The following is a 16,790-nucleotide window of genomic DNA, read 5'->3' as shown; positions in this document are numbered from 1 at the left end:
TAGGGTAATAAACGCGCTAAAGTGGTAAACCGCAGATCCTCGAAGCCAGGGACAAGGGACACAATGCTTATGCCAGCCACCTCTATTATGGTGGTAGAGGTAAAACTCCCTCCCATGGCACAGTTGTTCAATGGTGTGGGCCTTGTAGGCATTTCCGGCTTTGGTAATAATTTTTTCCGAAAAAATAAATTCAGGTATTTGAAGCTCCCCGTGAACAGTTAAGTTGGTAAAGGCCACGCATAGACGTACGGTGACAGGGGAGGGATTTTTTCGCACGATACTATAGTATATTGTGGTTCGAAGTTACGAAGTGGCAACTGGTAGAGGGAGCAGCGAGTTTTTTTTTTTTTTTTTTTTGTTGTTGTTGGAAGAATGGAATGTGAGATTGAGGATTGAAACAGCAAGGGGCGGGAAAATGAGGTTATGAGGTTATAATTAACAAATAAGTAAAAATTAGCTGTTGTAATCAAGCCCATCTGTACTCGGTACGCCATTTAGCTTTTGGGGTTTTCTTTTTTGCGGTCTAGTTCGGTCCAATGTACCTGGGTCAAGCAAACGGGCCCTCTGCATGCAGAAAGTGGACGACGCCTGCAGAGGGATAATAAGTGGCGAATCACGCTGAACGGTTCATCAGATAGTTTCAACCTTCCAAGTTCACTACTACTTATCCAGGTCAGCACACGACCCAAACCAAGGTCGGTATGCCGGTCGCATCCCATCCCCCGCACCTACCGGACAAGGGCAAAATTATGTGCTGCGATTTTGCTCATTGGGGTTGATCGATGTACACTGCATGTGTGATATGCGGCTTGTTGTGGTACCTGGGGTCTGATTTTTGTCCAGTCTAGAACCGGCAAGGTAGGTAGTTACTTTGTGGTAGTCTTTTTGACTGCCGGGCCGGCTTTTTTTTTTGTTTCTTTCTTTTTTTCTTCTTTTTCTCATCTAATTTTTTTCCCATCTAACTCGCCTTTCTGTTGCATTTTTCTTGTACTGGTTTGCTCCATCGCTCCCGCACTGGTTCCCTCAATACATTTATTTCAATTGCCAAGAGCATAAAAACTGTCTTGCCATATGTAGTGAAAACAATCGCCAACAAGAACCTTCCCATCCGTTTTGGGGGTTGCTTGGCGAGGCAAGCGAGCTTTTTTTTTTTTTTTTTTTCCAGCTTCGCTCCAATTGTATAGGTAGCCATCTGCCGCCGATAAAAAGTGCCAAGATGGACGACTACATGTTTCACCAACATGTTCAGGAGTGCGAGATTGTAACGGAGGCGACGAGTTATTTAGAAATCCTGAACTATTCGGTATGATCTCAAGAACTCTTTCAAATAGGGATTATTTCCTATACTTACCAAGAATTACCAGGATCCGAGTTACAACATCAATGAGGAAACCCGCGATGCCGCTACTCTGGATGAGTTTGAAAGTTTCATCAATCGCCAGGGAGTCTTTGAGCCGCCAAAACTAAAAGCGGGAGTCAAGTTGCTGAGCGCAATACGGCTAGTGTAAGTGTCCCCATATATACCAACCTACTATACAATCGATATTCTTTCTATCATGGCAAAAAAAAAAAAAAAAAAAAAACTTGTCGGATTTGTCTTGTCAGCAGACTGCCAAGAAAGCCCCCCTTTTCATCTTGGCCTCTATCAAACGAACAAAGAACATGTAAACCAACAAACCTGGGTACCTTACTTTCTCTCCACAAACAGCCTCCAAAAAGATGCCCAGGACCCAGACACGTTCACGCCACGGCACATCTCCCTCTCGGCCGACTACTACGAGAAGATGGTGCGCGTCATGCGGCTCCCCTTCCGCGCCATCGAGGGCAGCTCGGTAGTCGGCCCCTTTTTCTGGTCCGCTATGGACCAGGACGACGAGGACCCACACCTGCAGGTGATATTCCGGAAGTCGGACGTGCGCAAAAAGGGCAAGACCCGAGGCTGGGAGCTGATGTTGTCGCACTCGTTCGCGACGGGCATCACCAATGGCTACGCCAAGGGGACGCCGTCGTCGGACCTGGTAAAGTGCGTCACGCACCTGCGCGCCTGCGCCGCCCAGGTCCGCCACCCCATGCTCCTGCCCGTCATCATTATCAGCCACGACCTGAGCGCGTCGACGGACCAGAAGCAGCGCGACGCCAGGGACTGGATCCGCAGGCTCGAGGAGGCCATCAGCATGCGCGAGGAGGTCATGGCCGACGAGACGTACGCCCGCTCCAGGCTCGGCCTCGATCTCGACCAGCTCAACAGGGACCTCGTCGAGTGCCACTCCCAGGTCCTGTGGAAGAGACCGCAAGCCTACCTGCAGATAATCAAGACCATGGAGGACGCCATGCACAGGTTTCACACCCACAAGCTGCTACTGTCCCCGCCATCCCCGCCATCATACGAACAGGATGGTTCCGACCACGGCAGTCAAAGCGACCGCCACAGCATCAAAGGCCACAGCTCCCAACAGCAGCAGCTTCACGACGGCGACCTCGACCGCCAGCACCGCAGCATGCTCTCGCGCCTGGACTTTTACCGTGCCAAGCTCAACGGCGTCGAGCACTATGCGCACACGACGCTGGCGCGGCTCAAGATCCAGCGCGCCGCCCTGTACAACGTCATTGCGCAAAAGGAGAGCAAACTCAACCTCGAGATGGCCGGCCAGCAGCGCCGCCTGGCGCACGCCTCCAAGCGCGACAGCAACAGCATGAAGACGCTGTCGCTGCTCGGTGCCATTTTTTTGCCCGCCACGCTGCTCAGCTCCGTCTTTGGCATGTCGTTTTTCGATTTCATGCCGCAGCAGGGCGAGCCCGTCGTCGCCGACACGCTGTGGATCTTTTTCGCCACCTCGCTGCCGCTGACGGGCTTGATCCTGCTCGTCTGGCTCGTTTGGGAGCGCAAGCGAGAAAAGGCGCACCGCGAGGAGGATGACGACCTGGAGAAGGGCATCGATCGCATGGAGGCACAGATCATGGACACGATGCGCCGCCGCACCCTCAGCAAGGCCCGCACGTTCGAGTGGTCCGGCAACGGGAAGCCTCCGGGCCCGCCGCTGGGCAACGATGTCGGGAGCAGAGTGTTGGTCGCCAAGGACACGCTCGACTTGGCCAAGGACAGGATCAAGGACAAGATCAAGGAGGCCCGAGACAAGGAAAAGGAAGGATGAGCGACCGACTAAAGGACTGCAAGAAAAGGGACTAAGAAAACCTGCAAGACTGTTGAAAATATTGGATATAAGATCTTCGAGGCATACCATTTAGCTATTCCGTCTTTTTATGATGATATGACACGACATAACCACCTAGATACAAACAAACGTACAAAAACGAAGCAACGACCTTATGAATTAATAATTGAAACAGTATCGTCATCATAGCCCTGACTCCCGCCTTGCACCTATTACATAGTCCCATGTTGCCTTTTGTCTTAACAAAGTAGCAACCAAGAGAACATAAAACCCCGCCAAAAAAAAAAAAAAAAAAAAAAAAAAAAAAAAAAAAAACAAGTGGTCTCAGTACTCAAAGTCATCATCCACTGCAGGGCCTTTGTTCTTTGACACACTCTCCTGCTTCCTGTACATTTCTGCAACCTGTCTGCTCGATGTTGCTTCATCGGGTTTCTTATCGTCACGCAACTTGATGAACCGCGGGAACCGCAGGCTGATGCCCTTGGTCCCGGACGGGTCGACGCCCTCGCCGCAGCCTGCCTTGTAGCGCGGGCTGAGCGTCAGGTCGGCCGTCTTGACCTCCCACACGAAGCGAGGCTCGAACCAGACGTCTGGCTGGTGCTGTCCACCAGAGCTGTGAGAGTAAAAGGGCTTGGGCCTATCGATGACCGTGTCCTTGAGCTGTGTATGCAGCTCCTCGAGGACCGCCTCAGAGAAACCTGTGCCGATGTTGCAGACAGTCTCGTACTTGTCGCTGCTGGGGTTGTAGCAGGCGAGGAGGAAAGCTCCGTACACTGACGTACGCTTGCCCTTGCCGTAGTAGGCACCGAGAACCACCAGGTCCAGGGAGTCACCGATACCTGACAGATAATCCTTTTTGATCTGCTCGGCTTGTGAGTTAGTATTTATAAAGTTTGTATATAAGGGTGCAAATAGTATAGGTAGAGTAATCAAGATTAAACGTACTTTCAGCCAGTTTCGACTGCGCTTGCTGGGCTCATACCCACTCTCAGTGCCGTCCAACATTTTAACCATCAAACCCTCGCATGAGGCTTTAACACTTTCGTCCAAGAAGGTCTGGATCTCGTCAAGCTCCTGACCATTCATATGCGTAGCGTAGGCGAACTCGCCCTCAATCGGTTTGAAGGAGGACTCGAGCAAAGTCCGCCGTTCACGAAGCGACTTCTCAACAACAGCTTCACCATTAAGGTACAACAAGTCAAATGCAAACACGCACACTTTGACCTTGACATCTTCAATCTTGACGTCCTTCTTCTTGCGCGTCATGAGCTGCTGGAACGGCAGCACCTTCTTCTCCTGCACGTCCCAGGCCACCGTTTCGCAGTCGAGCACGAAACTCTTAGTCTCCGGCTTAACCCAGCTGTCAAGCTTGGCCAGAATGTCAGGGTACTTCTGCGACAGGTCTTCCGAGTTGCGCGAGAAAATGGCGGCCAAACCCGACCCTACAGCCTTGGTGGCTCCCGGAAGCGCTGTGCTGAGCTCCTCGTTCGCTTCCTTGGCCACATAATGGATCTGCGCCCGCTCTCCATCGTATTTATACTCGCAGGTAAAAGTCTGGTTCTCGAATCTGTCGAGCACCTCGGTGATAGCCTTTGTCGGCTTGGCTAACATGGGCTTGAGTGGGATTCCCGGCCGCAATTTGCAATTATCCTTCAGGTTCATGATCCCATGCTCCAGCAGTGCTGGGATGATGACCTCGTAACTTGGGAGCTCGCTGTAAACCGTCTTTAGCATCTGCTCGGCCTTTTCGACGTCGCTTGTGCTGGGAATGGTTCCCTTCTTGGAGGATTCATGCGCGATAACAGCCTGTGCCAGTGATGGTAAGACGGTCCTTTCGGCTAAGCCGAGCCTGAGCTTCCCCTCAAGGAATCTGACAATGAATTTGGCCTCGCTGGGACCACCCTTGTCTTTGCTGATATCAACTTTTCCGGCGTTGTTGACGTCGGCGGCAGAAAGGAGCTTTTTGATGATGTCGACTTTGCGACCCTGTGCTCCATTGCCTGTGATTGTTGCAATATTAGTGAGCCCAGCAAACACACCTCGAACGGTCAGGGGCTTGGGCTTGAACATTGTCGGTTGCGTCGAACGCGACTTGACAGCAACAAGACCTAAATCGCCAATCTCCCTTTGATCCTGCTTGATAATTGCCAAGCTGCGCCCCGTCGACTCGCCAATTGCTTTCATAATGAGCGACTCGCCAATGCCCAGTTCGATACCGGCGTAGTCTGCGGCCAGTTTGTTGATCATGAGTAGAACCGTAGGAAGGAGGTCTTCAGGCGTTAGCTTCAAGACTTGTCGCAGGAATCGCGAGCAGTGCTCTATTATGATGAGCCTCTTGGTAGTGAGCTCAACCAAAGAGAAGGTAGTGCAGAGTGCTGCATATGGAACAGGCTCGCCTGGCTTCCAGTCGGGGTAGGGATCCTTGGTTGTGGGCTGTAGCAGGGTCTTCTGCACCGTCTTGCGCAACTTGGCAGCAACCGTGGGTTTCTCATCCTCCTCATCAATCTCATCTTCTAATTCTGAAGCGGACTCGGAGGCAGAAACCTCTTTGGCCGATCCATCTCCGTCCTCTTCCTTGACAGCGGCTTTGCCACTTTTGGAAGCTTTGGTGGTCCTTGTGGGCTCATCTTTGACTAATTTGGATTTGTCCTCTTTGGCTTCCTTCTTTACCCAAGGCGAGCGCTGCCTCTTTGCGGGTTTACTGTCTTGGTCTGAAGCAGTGGCTTCTGCTTTGACGTCGTCCATTACCTCGTCATCCTCATCCTCTTCGACGACCTTTCGACTTCGCCTCGCCTTTTTGACAGGCGGCTCTTGGTCATCTGGTTCCTTATTCTTGACGGCATCGCTTTTGCCCTTTGGTGAAGATTTATTTGTGACAGTTGCGGATAACACGCGAGGTCGCTTCTTCGTATCTGCACCGAATATTATCCGCTGGTCAGATCTTCCATTCTGTCTGAGCCGGGCAACTTAACGGCACTATCAGGGGTTCGAGAAAGACCGACCTTGATCAGATGCTAACTCATCATTCGTGCCCGGGCTGCTCACAACCTCATCTTTGTCCTTTTCCTCCTTCTCCTTTTCCTTCGAGGGTGTGGGCTTGGTGGCAAAAGACAACTTAGTCTGTTGTGTCGGGGCGGGCTGGCTTCCTTTTCCAAAGAACTTGCTAAAAGCGAGGCAACACGACGCCAACAGGTCAGCTAAAGCTCCACAAAAGCCATGCAATGCGGCAACCAAACCCGGTGGTTTGTCTTCTTTGGGACAATGTATTGCGCAGCACATGCCCGAGAGTAGTCTGAGATGGTTTCACATACCCCAAGGTGGCTTGCTTCGGGGCCATTCTGAGCGCACGACGGGTCACAATCGTCCCTGCGAGGGCGAGAAGCTGCTTGGAAGCCACGGCGTAAGTGGTACACGAATGTGTACTTCGCGAGAGGGACGATGGCTAATGTCTCCTTGTGAAGTCGCTAGAACCATACAAAATATTATAACAAGCTAGAGACTTGGGACGGAAGCCTGCTTGAACAGCTCAGTATTGTCGAATTGGGGTCATATTTGAGCCTTCAAATTTAGGTCGAAAAACGAAAGAGGGAATTAAACGTGGTCAGGCAAGGTCACCAACGTCGTTACGCGAACATTGTAAAGAGATGCAAGTGACGCGCCCCGGCGCGTTGATTCTTAATTGGTGACAGGGGTTGTAGTGGGTCATCGCTAGGCAACTCAGCCTGGACCCCTGCAGCATCTAGGCAGCCAGAGCGGACTTGCCGTTGGGGATGTTCTCTCAAAGGCCTTGACCAGATATCCATGCCAAGAACTCATCGAAACAGGGTCAACAATTGTCACTCCGAAGCATCCAATTTCGGAGCACCGGGATTCTGATGGGATGAAAGTTGGGAGAAAATAAAGAGAAATCGGAGTTCATCTCGCAAAACAAAATATAGTTCAAACTGTCTTTATCCCTGGGCCAAACCTCGGCAGATGTCTATTGATCGCTACCAACACAATGAAATCCCTCGAAGTAACTAAGAAAAGAAAAAGTAGGTAGGTATACATTGTACATCCAGGGCCACTCTCATAACGAGGCGATCCCAATGGGCAGATTGATTACGTGGGCATGCGTGAATTCGAGCTTCAGCTCAATCAGTTCTTGTTCTCAAAGTAAAAGAGCTCGTCGGGGGTGCGGCCGCGGATGTACTCGGGCTCGGTGCCCTTGACATAGATGTCCTCGTAGAGGATCTGCTGGGTCGGCTCGGGCGGGACCATGGCCTCGGCGGCCTTGACCTCCTCGTTAACGAAACTGCGGGCCTTCTTGTCAAGGCTCTTGAGCTCCTCCTCGGTGACAACATCCCAGTCCATCATCTTCTGCTTGAGGCCCGCAATCGGGTCGTTGGTCGAACGCATGCGCTGGATCTCCTCACGAGTACGGTAGGTGGTTCCGGGGTCGGACATGGAGTGACCACCGTAACGGTAGGTGACGTACTCCAAGACCAAGGGGCCATTGCCGGACTCAGTCCACTCCTTTCCGTACTTGACAGCAGCCTTGACGGCGAGGGCGTCCATGCCGTTGACCTTGAGACCGGGAATATACTGACCACGCTTGTAGTAGTCGGTCAAAGCCGAAGAGCGCGAGGCCGAGGTACCCATACCGTACTTGTTGTCTATCGGGCGAGAGTGAGGCATGTTAGCACGACTATCATGGCTCGCCGCGATCCGTCAGGGGAGCAGGGGAAACTTACTCTCGCAGCCGAACAGGGCCGGGAGGTTCCAGAGCTTGGCCATGTTGAAAGCCTCAAAGACCTGACCCTGGTTGCTGGCACCATCACCGTACAGGATGATACTGGCCTTCTTGCCACCAGTGTACTTCTGGGCAAAGGCAAGACCTGCACCGACGGGGACCTGGGCACCGACGATACCGTTACCGCCGTAGAATCCCTTTGCGAACATGTGCATGGAGCCACCCTTGCCGTAGGCGATACCCTCACGGCGACCCAAAAGCTCGCCAATGATGGAGCGGACGGTGCCGCCGCGCATGTAGGCGAAACCGTGGCATCGGTACGAGGTAATGACGTCGTCCGACTTGTTGATGGCATGTTCAATGCCAACGGCAACGGCCTCCTGTCCGGTAGACAGATGGCAGAAACCCCGAATCTTCTTCTCCTTGTACAACCTATCGGCAGCCATCTCCATTTGCCTGAATATCCGTTCAAATTTCTGTCAGCCCATGCTGCGAAAAGCTATCGAGACGAGAGTGTAGTAGTAGGAGCCAACATACCGGACGACAACCATGTCGTAGTACATCTGCTTCAGGTCCTTCTTCGTCACGTCCAAGGTGTACGGGGGAGGGTCCAGCTCGTATGTCTCGAAACTCTCATCGCTCAGGTTGACAGTAAAGGGCTCATCGTCGGACTAATAAATTAGACGGTCAGCTATCCGCAGTTCGCCCGAAAATGTCCGGACCCTACGGTCCCGGCCAATTGACCCCAACCGGAGCTGATCCATGGGGTACCAGGACGTTGCTGACCTTGGGAACCGCACCCTTCTCGACGTGGGCGGATGCGGCATCAGTGGTAACACATCGGCGGGCAACAGCAACAAAGGGCGCCTGCGTCCGCTGACGCAGGGGAGCCTGCACTGCGCGACCTATCCTCAGGCCTCTGGAAAGCATTGTCTGTGATATTATGGCGCTGGGAATCAATGATGCTGGCCAAGTGTTGTGATTTTGAAATCGCTGTCGACAGGTTTTGGAGCTGCAAGTCGAGAAACGTCCGTCCGATAGAACCCGTTGAACCTGCGAAACTTTTTGGCGTTGGGACGCAAGCTGCTGCTTGTTGAACCGCGCTAGTCAGTTTTCGGCATTAGTCTCTGACCAGGCCCCTGGCGGAGTCACGTGTGGTCCATAATTAACTAGGAAGCCATAGTCAGGTACCTACCTACCTACCAAGATATTGGCAAATTTTGCTAGCTCAGTTCTATTTTCTAGTTCTAGTAGATAAGGTCGGTTGTTAGTAGAAGCCGGACAGCTATCAGGTAGTACCCATTCTTTGGCTTCCTTTGTCACTTCGTTTTGATGCGCGGATAAATACCAACCTTGAAGTTGTATAGCTTTTCTCACTCATGACAAAGCAAGTCATCTTCGCTCGCCAACCCTCATTTTTAAGTACAGATAGATAGAGGAGCAAAGGTATTATGATTTAGATAACTGCTGACGACATGGCTTCCTCTTCTTTCTTCTTGCCAGCCATTGCAAATAGCCAGTAAGAAAGCAACGCCCGCTAGACGAATACGAAGAAATTAGTTATCTATATGTATGAATCTCAGTCGTATACCGACATCGAGAGGCCCGCCCATGTTTTATGTACCAGAAAGACAAAAAACAACACAAAAAAAAAAAAGATGGATGCCCCTTTCTTCGCTAGCCATATGCCCAACAAAAACAAACATAAACATGTAAAAAAAAACCACCAGAACTGGATGCTGATAAGCCAAAAGATTCGAGCCCCCATCCGGTGCACTATTATAGCAACCTGACACCTTCACGTAACAATTTTCATATGGGAGGTTTTCCTGTCGAAACACTATGCCAGCCTGAAAATCACCAGCTTGTTCAGTGGCATGGCGTAGTGAGTCTTTCTGCCAGGAGTAAAAGTCACTTCAGTCCTCCTCGTGGAAGAAAGTAGAGTTGCATTGCTGCAAGGGTGCAGTTGAGGGTCCAGCATCCCTCATATCAACGTCTGGGCAGTCTCGCCTTGGAAGGCCTGGGATTAATGTGTTCGTTTTAGTGTAATCAAGCGGCAATGCGCTCATGGGCCGGTCTGAGGCTTCGTGTGGGCGCTGAGGCAGAGACACCGGCCGCTCGTATAACATCTCATCCGGCGGGCTGAAGGAGAAGAGCTGTCGGGAAAGGCTGGGTCAGTATCATCGGACAACTGTTGGCTGTCCTTTGTGATCTGAAGCAAATACTAAGACTTACCTCCATGATGGTTCTTCCATTGCGTGACGCCATGGCAATGCATTTCTCATCTTCGAACGCCACCCGCCAGACAGCATCGCACTGTGCTACCAGTTCGCGGACAAGGTGGCCAGTCTTCAAGTCCCAGATCTTAACCCGGCCGTCACTGCCTCCACTGACAACGCGAGTATCGTCAAATTGTAGACTTGTCACGCTGTTGTCATGGGCGGCCAATCGATGAATGGGGCAAAACTTGGAAAGAGACCACACTCTCACCGATCCATCGGAGCCACCTGTCACTAGAGTTTCGCCTCGCATCTGAAGCTGGCCGACCAGCGACGTGTGCCCCTGTAGCACAGCTTGGCATTCACTGTTTTCAAATTAGCATGGTAGTTCATGGCCGTGGGGAGTTGAAACACCTACCCGGTGGCAGCATTCCATATGCGAACGCTTGTGTCCAAGCTCCCAGTAGCGACGCGCGCGCCATCAAAAGCGATGGCATAAATTTGGCTGTAGTGTCCTGATAGTGTATGAATACAGCGACCTTCGGAAATGCTCCACACTTTGGCCGTGGTGTCGTAGCTTCCAGATACCACAATATCGCCCTTGATTTCTAAGCATCGCACACTTGCTTGGTGACCAACAAGGACATTTCGACACAATCCTGAACGGATATCCCAGATCCGAAGGGTGGTATCCCGAGAACCGGAGATGGCCGTGGTGGAATCTGACATTTTCAAGCAGCGTACCGTGGACGTGTGGCCACGGAGAGTATGCAGGCAAGCCCTACACCATAGATATTGCGCCGGTTAGCAGCTTCATCAACTTTGCCTGAAAAGTAAACCACCTACCCAGTAGAGAGATCCCAAACTCTCACGTCCCGATCGCAGCCTCCACTAACCAGGAGGTCGTCCCAGGGCACCATGGCCCAGACTCCCATGACATGGCCCTGCAGCGTTCGTTGGGCATTGCCCTCGGTGTCAAATACGTGAATCTTGGCGTTATCAAGCGCCACAATGATGTACTTAGGTGTCAAGTGAAGACTTGTCACCACGCCTCCTTCCTGAGTAATGTTACGTGTCACGTTCCGGCCGCCGGTCCTCCATGCTGCATCCACCAGATATCTTTGTTTGAAATGCGACTTGTACGTCTTTAGTGTGGGTCGAGAGGAGCTGGCGCCGTCGAAGCTAGACGAAGCAGACATGCGAACGGAAGGAGTTGGTAAGGCCCCTGGGAAGCTCCGGTTCGCGCTATCGGAATATGAACCACTGAGGGGTAGTGCGGCCGGTCTTGTCAGGCATATGCCTACGGGCGGTTGCACTTCGGAGAGCCTGCGTTCGTAGTCGTGTTTGACGCAGAGGTTCTTCCATGTCATGTCATCGCTCAAAAGGTCCCGCCATCTGCGGGAGACTTGCGATGCCCGAGCCAGGACCTTTGGATCATCGATGAATGATAGTATCTATCGCATACCCGGAGTTAGTGACAACCAGCCAATCACGCCGAGATCTTCCTAGGTAATACGCCTTACCCTTAAGCACAACTCATCCGGGAGACTCGTGAAAGGATCTTTCTTGAGAAGCGGGCTAACAAATTGATGGACAAAGCTGAGCTGCTGACTGGTGCAGAGGTTGAGAAGGTCGGCCAAGATCCGTGTTCGCTGCGGGCCGGTGCTGTGTTGGAAGTGCTGCCTGACTTTTGCAAGGAAAAAATCCTCGCCGACATCGGCGTTGCTCCAGTCAAGCTGGCTGTGTGATGGACCGGGAGATGCAGCTGGCGTCGGGGGAGGCGGAGGAGAGCCGGTAAGCGTCTGGTCGAAATCGGCAGCCGGCGTGCTCATGCTAGGAGTCGGTGGGCCTCTTGGAGGCCGGGGCTGAACAAGTTTGACGCCGCCAGCGGTGTTGAGACTTAATTCGTCACCATTGAACATGCTTCCCCTCCTTTCGGAAAAGCTTAGGGGCCTGTGATACGATGCCATCGGAGCGGACGATTGTGTGGCCTCCGGGCTTGGCCCTTTATTCCGGCAGGAGTACAGCGATTTGAGCAGACCAATACAGTTGAGCTTGAGTGTGTATGTGTAGAATCAAGTGAAAGTTTTTATGTGGGTTACTTGGATAGTCTGACAGGTGACTGACGAAATAATACACTAGTCTAGATGGAGAGACAAACAACTTTGACAACTTTGGGCTCTTGGAGGAGAAACGTAGAAGATGGCACAACGAAGGGATTTGAAATTGCGCAGTCCAGGCGCAGTGGTTGCAGGGTGGATCGACGCGACGGGGGCTGAAACGGGGGGTTTATGGACTCGGCGCTGGGTTCGCTGACACTGACGAACAAGGCAAATTGAAGGTCAAGTAAAATGGGAGGAGGTCCGACCTGCCGCTCCAAGTCAGTTCAAGCAGCAGCCAAACAAGTCACGGGGAAGTCACGATGGCCCTTCACTTGGCAACAACCACCAACACTACCCGTGGCAAAATATGGGGGGAATTTTGAATGTGTAGCGGTAGGTAGATATGTAAGGAGGAGTTAAGACTCCCAAGTAAGTTTTTGGCGGTTTTCAAAGTCCAGAACCGATCGGCAACCAGGAAAAAAAAAAAAAAAAAAAAGGTGTAGGGTGCGGTTAGATTGGGTGCCTCAACCGCAAGAGTCGAGGGAAGTAGGATGGCGGAGGGTGCAATGGAATGGAGAACACATTGAACGAGGCGGCGCCCAAAAAGCCAAGCCCGCTAGGCTCGTTAACAATACCCAAGGCATGTTGCACTGTACGGTGTAGTTGGGTGGTAGGTACCTACCTTGGCTGCTCTTCCTTGCTGCTAGTTGTTGTACTGGCCAGTGGCCACCCTGCGGCGGGTCCGAGGACTGACTTGAAGACTTCTGCAAGACGTTTCCAGGCCCTGGATCAACAAATCCTCTCGGCCGGCTCCAGTTTTTAAACATGGGGCATATCCGATCGAAAAAATCGTAAAAAAGCGGTTCGCAGAATCATGCAGGATTCAATATTCGAGATGCAAAACGGCTGCGCTGTGAGAGTTACGCAAGAAGGGAATTTTATGGTTTCCGTTGGACAGAGATTTATGGGAACTGCATTTTGCATCGTTCAGACGATAGTGGAGGGAGGGGAGGCACATACGCATTGTGCTCCGTACAAAGTAAGGTGATGTAGCACCTACGCACGAAGTACTTCGTAGGTAGCGCCGCGTGCGCAGGCGGAGGAACTGCCTATGGTCAGTCACGGCATTTCCAAAATTGGTCGTGGTTGTGGATACAGAATAATACTACCTGGAGGTAAGTGCACAAAGTCTACCCAGATCCCATCACACACATTGAGTACCTTGGGTAGGGTACGTACCTACTAGGTAGTTGAGAGGTACGAGGTAGGCCCTCAAGCCCGGTAGCTGGAGGAAAATCTCATCTCTGATCCCCCTGGACGTTGCGCCAAACATCAATTTGACAGTCCTTTGAATACAGCCTTGAACTCGCCAGCTTGGTCAATGGATGTTTCATGATGCGGAAACACCCAGCTAGCCTGGTACCGAGTGTGCTGCCCGCCATAGGTACACAATCCCGTGCAGCCAAGATGCTGACTAGACTCCTTCTAGGTCTAGTAAGCACCAATTAGGACGTAAATGGTAGGGATTTTCCCAGGAACGCAAAGCAGGGAACAGTGAAGAATGCCCGCTGTTCGCATGCTCCCACGTTTGCTGCACCTCGCTGGAAGAATACAGAGTACATCGATGAATGAGCAGGCCTATCGATTTGTCGTCATTGTCAAAGCTGTTGCGATTGTTACAATTGCACGTCAAGAAATCTGCAACTATGCCTAAGAGCTAGGTAAACTTTGGGGCTTTATGGGTTCGGCTCAAGCCACGCGCTGGTCACCCTCCCGTCCCATTAACCAACCACACGTGCAGAGGAGAAACATGGGTTTTTGCTTGGTCAGTGTCACGAGCAACAGTTCAACGTCAATTGTCTAGGAAAAATTGTGTTGTTCTTGGGACCATCTTTTACGATCCCATCTTTGCTGATGTGAACTTTTCGTCCAGGTCATGCATCCAATGGGATGAGGTAAGTTTGTCAGCTCAAATGACACTCCGTTACTCTCTTGCACTTTAGCGTCGCAGCAGTAACCTTCAGGGTGACAACAGTAATCTGCAACTTGTAGATTGATCCCGACGCAACCCAGAGAAAGTGGTTGTATTCTGGCCGACACTAATTGAAGAAGCGAAACAAAACTGGCATGTGCGCTGCGGAGCTTCGACCATACCGTCATGGTAAGTTGGAAAGTCACAGGTAGGTAGGTAGGTAGGTAGGTAGGTACCAACTACCTTATTGTAGGTATACACTAAAGACTCCACAATATGGGATCTAGCTAGCTGGCCATTGGTGTCTACCTTAGCAACTTAGCAAAGTGGGGGACAAAAAAATAGGGACTGCAAATTTGGGCGTGCTGCACCAAATCACCGACAACAACCACCTTACAAGTTAGAATACTGCTAGCAAAATTGATTCGGTTCTTTCCAGCGGAGCTGTGGCAGTAACATTTGTTCGGCCGAACGCCCCCGAATACTCCGAGCCCAGGGGAGTCATCGATCAAGTTGACCCAATTGTTTTGCGGGTTGCAAAACCCCTTTTATTCACTTATATGTAACAGTACTGCTGCCTAGGCAATTATAGTCGCACATCGACTTCATGTCGGCCGAGTTACGGGTAATACGGCTTCTCTGTTGAATATATAAAGGTATGCTCTCGGTAGGTCTTGGCTTCTTCTGATGACCCTATGAATTATAGTAGAGCGCTTGATGTCTTTGATCGCGCACGACTGCTCTACTTGAACAACATAACATCGCCACTCAGAACAAATCATGTCGAGCCCCAGGATCCTCATCTCTGGCTCAGGCATAGCCGGCAGCAGCTTTGCCTATTGGATGCTACGCGCATTCCCGACCGCGGCCATCACAATGGTCGAGCGCTGCCCAACTTTCCGCCTGACCGGCTCTAGTGTCGACCTTCGCAGTTCGGCAATCGATATTTGTAAACGCATGAACATGCTTGACACGGTTAAGGCCCACACAACTACTGAACGGGGTATACGGTTCGTGAACTCCGACGGCAGCACCGTGGCTACGCTCGGTGCATCGGGTCGCTCCGATGTTCAGGGTATCACGTCCGAGTATGAGATCTTTCGCAGCGATCTGGCGAGGATCATTCTCGAGCCATCCCGGGACAAGATCAACATACTGTTCGACGACTATGTCGACAAGTATGAGACCGAGAAGGACGGGGTCAAGGTCACGTTTGCTAAGAGCAAAAGAGTCGACAAATACGATCTTCTCGTTGCTGCAGACGGTGTGGGCTCCCGGATTAGGGGACAGATGCTCAATTCTAATCCACGTGAACAAGTCCACGACGAAGGAGTGCACGTTGCCTACTTTACTCAAAAATCGGACTTGCTCAACGGTTCAAAATTTGCAGAAGGATACAGCGCCCCGGGCGGTCGTGTAATCATGGTCCGGCCGGATCCACACCCAGAAGGGCGAAGCAAGGTTATTATCATGAACGTCACGACAAAGAATGACCTCGCCGCCAAAAAGCGATTGAACGATGCTGTGGATGCAGGGAATGAGGCATACATGGCACTCCTCGAAGAAACTTTCGCCGATGTGGGCCACAGATCCGCAGAGGTGCTCAAAGGAATGCGCGAGAGCGACGATTTCTACTGCTCGCTGTTTGCTCAAGTCCGATCCCCGAAATTGGTCGACCAGTCCGGGCGGGTCGTCCTGCTCGGCGATGCCGGGTATGCGACGCCCGGCATAGGAACTAGTCTTGCGATGATAGGTGCCTATGTCCTTGCTGGAGAGTTGCTGTCTTCGACAAGTGGCACGTCAATCAAGATTCCCGCCGCAACCAGCAAATATCAAGACTTGATGGTGCCATTTGTCAAGAGCCATCAAGGTGACGATAATGCAATGCAAATACTGAATCCTCAGACGAGCTGGGGGATCATGTTAAGAGACGTAGCTTTGAGGGTCGTGACAGGACTCTGGCTAGATCGCCTGGCTATGATTGCTGCTGCCAAGTTGGGCTTTACGGACAAGATGCTTGATATGCCAGAGTATGCATGGCCGAAATGGGACTGATTCCCCCCTTATTTCAACGTCCTTTACATTGGCTCCTGGAAAGAAGATCCTTAATTATATCTATGGATTTCTTGCACAACTTCTTTCCCCTCAACCTTGCTTGGATCGCCGACAAAGGCCAAACCTCATTTCAAGAAATATCCTGATTAGGTAGACAGCTTCTGGCTTTGCTCTCATATACCCAAAAGTCATGTAACGAACAAGTTAACGATGACATAATAAAAAATACACCACAAGACACGCGAAGCGCCCACAATCGCTTGGACCCTTTTGTCACCTTACTGAACAACGTTGTATGATCACACCACCTCTGCACCGGCGACAAAACCACTTTCCATATATGTTGCTGCCAAATCGCCTGAATTTAGGCAAAGCCCGGCGGCATTCTAGACTTGATGTAGGTTGATGAGCCGACTAGTAGACCAGACCCAAGGTAAATATGGATACACGTCAGGATTCGTGTCCAAATATTAAGCCAGTGCGCGTCAATGGCCCGATTTGTCGACACGAAATATTCCATTAGGATGAGTCAGCCCC

The 16,790-nt window shown here is 51.4% G+C and overlaps 5 protein-coding genes across 5 annotated transcripts; 2 read left to right on the top strand and 3 right to left on the bottom strand.

The window, feature by feature from the left end:
- Positions 1 to 940: 940 nt before the first annotated feature.
- On the top strand, positions 941 to 3,360 carry MGG_06369 (uncharacterized protein). Its single transcript, XM_003717157.1, has 3 exons — positions 941 to 1,303; positions 1,365 to 1,504; positions 1,709 to 3,360. Exons 1-3 carry the CDS (start codon positions 1,217 to 1,219, stop codon positions 3,150 to 3,152), a joined length of 1,671 nt encoding a protein of 556 aa, XP_003717205.1. The 5' UTR covers positions 941 to 1,216; the 3' UTR covers positions 3,153 to 3,360.
- Positions 3,361 to 3,487: 127 nt separating this feature from the next.
- Positions 3,488 to 6,743, bottom strand: MGG_06370 (DNA ligase 1). Its single transcript, XM_003717156.1, has 4 exons — positions 6,485 to 6,743; positions 6,176 to 6,336; positions 4,119 to 6,085; positions 3,488 to 4,034 (listed from the first exon to the last, which is right to left on the bottom strand). The coding sequence occupies exons 1-4, from the start codon at positions 6,508 to 6,510 to the stop codon at positions 3,498 to 3,500; spliced, it is 2,691 nt and encodes an 896-aa protein (XP_003717204.1). The 5' UTR covers positions 6,511 to 6,743; the 3' UTR covers positions 3,488 to 3,497.
- Positions 6,744 to 7,060: 317 nt separating this feature from the next.
- MGG_06371 (pyruvate dehydrogenase E1 component subunit alpha) lies at positions 7,061 to 8,929 on the bottom strand. Its single transcript, XM_003717155.1, has 4 exons — positions 8,692 to 8,929; positions 8,443 to 8,576; positions 7,907 to 8,361; positions 7,061 to 7,828 (listed from the first exon to the last, which is right to left on the bottom strand). The coding sequence occupies exons 1-4, from the start codon at positions 8,833 to 8,835 to the stop codon at positions 7,311 to 7,313; spliced, it is 1,251 nt and encodes a 416-aa protein (XP_003717203.1). The 5' UTR covers positions 8,836 to 8,929; the 3' UTR covers positions 7,061 to 7,310.
- Positions 8,930 to 9,257: 328 nt separating this feature from the next.
- On the bottom strand, positions 9,258 to 13,346 carry MGG_06372 (F-box/WD repeat-containing protein 7). Its single transcript, XM_003717154.1, has 6 exons — positions 12,909 to 13,346; positions 11,648 to 12,492; positions 10,971 to 11,578; positions 10,543 to 10,905; positions 10,141 to 10,489; positions 9,258 to 10,061 (listed from the first exon to the last, which is right to left on the bottom strand). The coding sequence occupies exons 2-6, from the start codon at positions 12,092 to 12,094 to the stop codon at positions 9,822 to 9,824; spliced, it is 2,007 nt and encodes a 668-aa protein (XP_003717202.1). The 5' UTR covers positions 12,095 to 12,492; positions 12,909 to 13,346; the 3' UTR covers positions 9,258 to 9,821.
- A 1,213-nt stretch (positions 13,347 to 14,559) lies between these two features.
- Positions 14,560 to 16,506, top strand: MGG_06373 (uncharacterized protein). The gene has a single exon (XM_003717153.1). The coding sequence runs from the start codon at positions 14,979 to 14,981 to the stop codon at positions 16,251 to 16,253; it is 1,275 nt and encodes a 424-aa protein (XP_003717201.1). The 5' UTR covers positions 14,560 to 14,978; the 3' UTR covers positions 16,254 to 16,506.
- Positions 16,507 to 16,790: the final 284 nt, after the last annotated feature.

Source organism: Pyricularia oryzae, chromosome 4 (assembly GCF_000002495.2).
Source record: "Pyricularia oryzae 70-15 chromosome 4, whole genome shotgun sequence".
Taxonomy (NCBI): domain Eukaryota; kingdom Fungi; phylum Ascomycota; class Sordariomycetes; order Magnaporthales; family Pyriculariaceae; genus Pyricularia; species Pyricularia oryzae.
The sequence above is the reverse complement of the archived record's forward strand: the minus strand, read 5'-3'. Positions and strand labels throughout refer to the sequence as shown.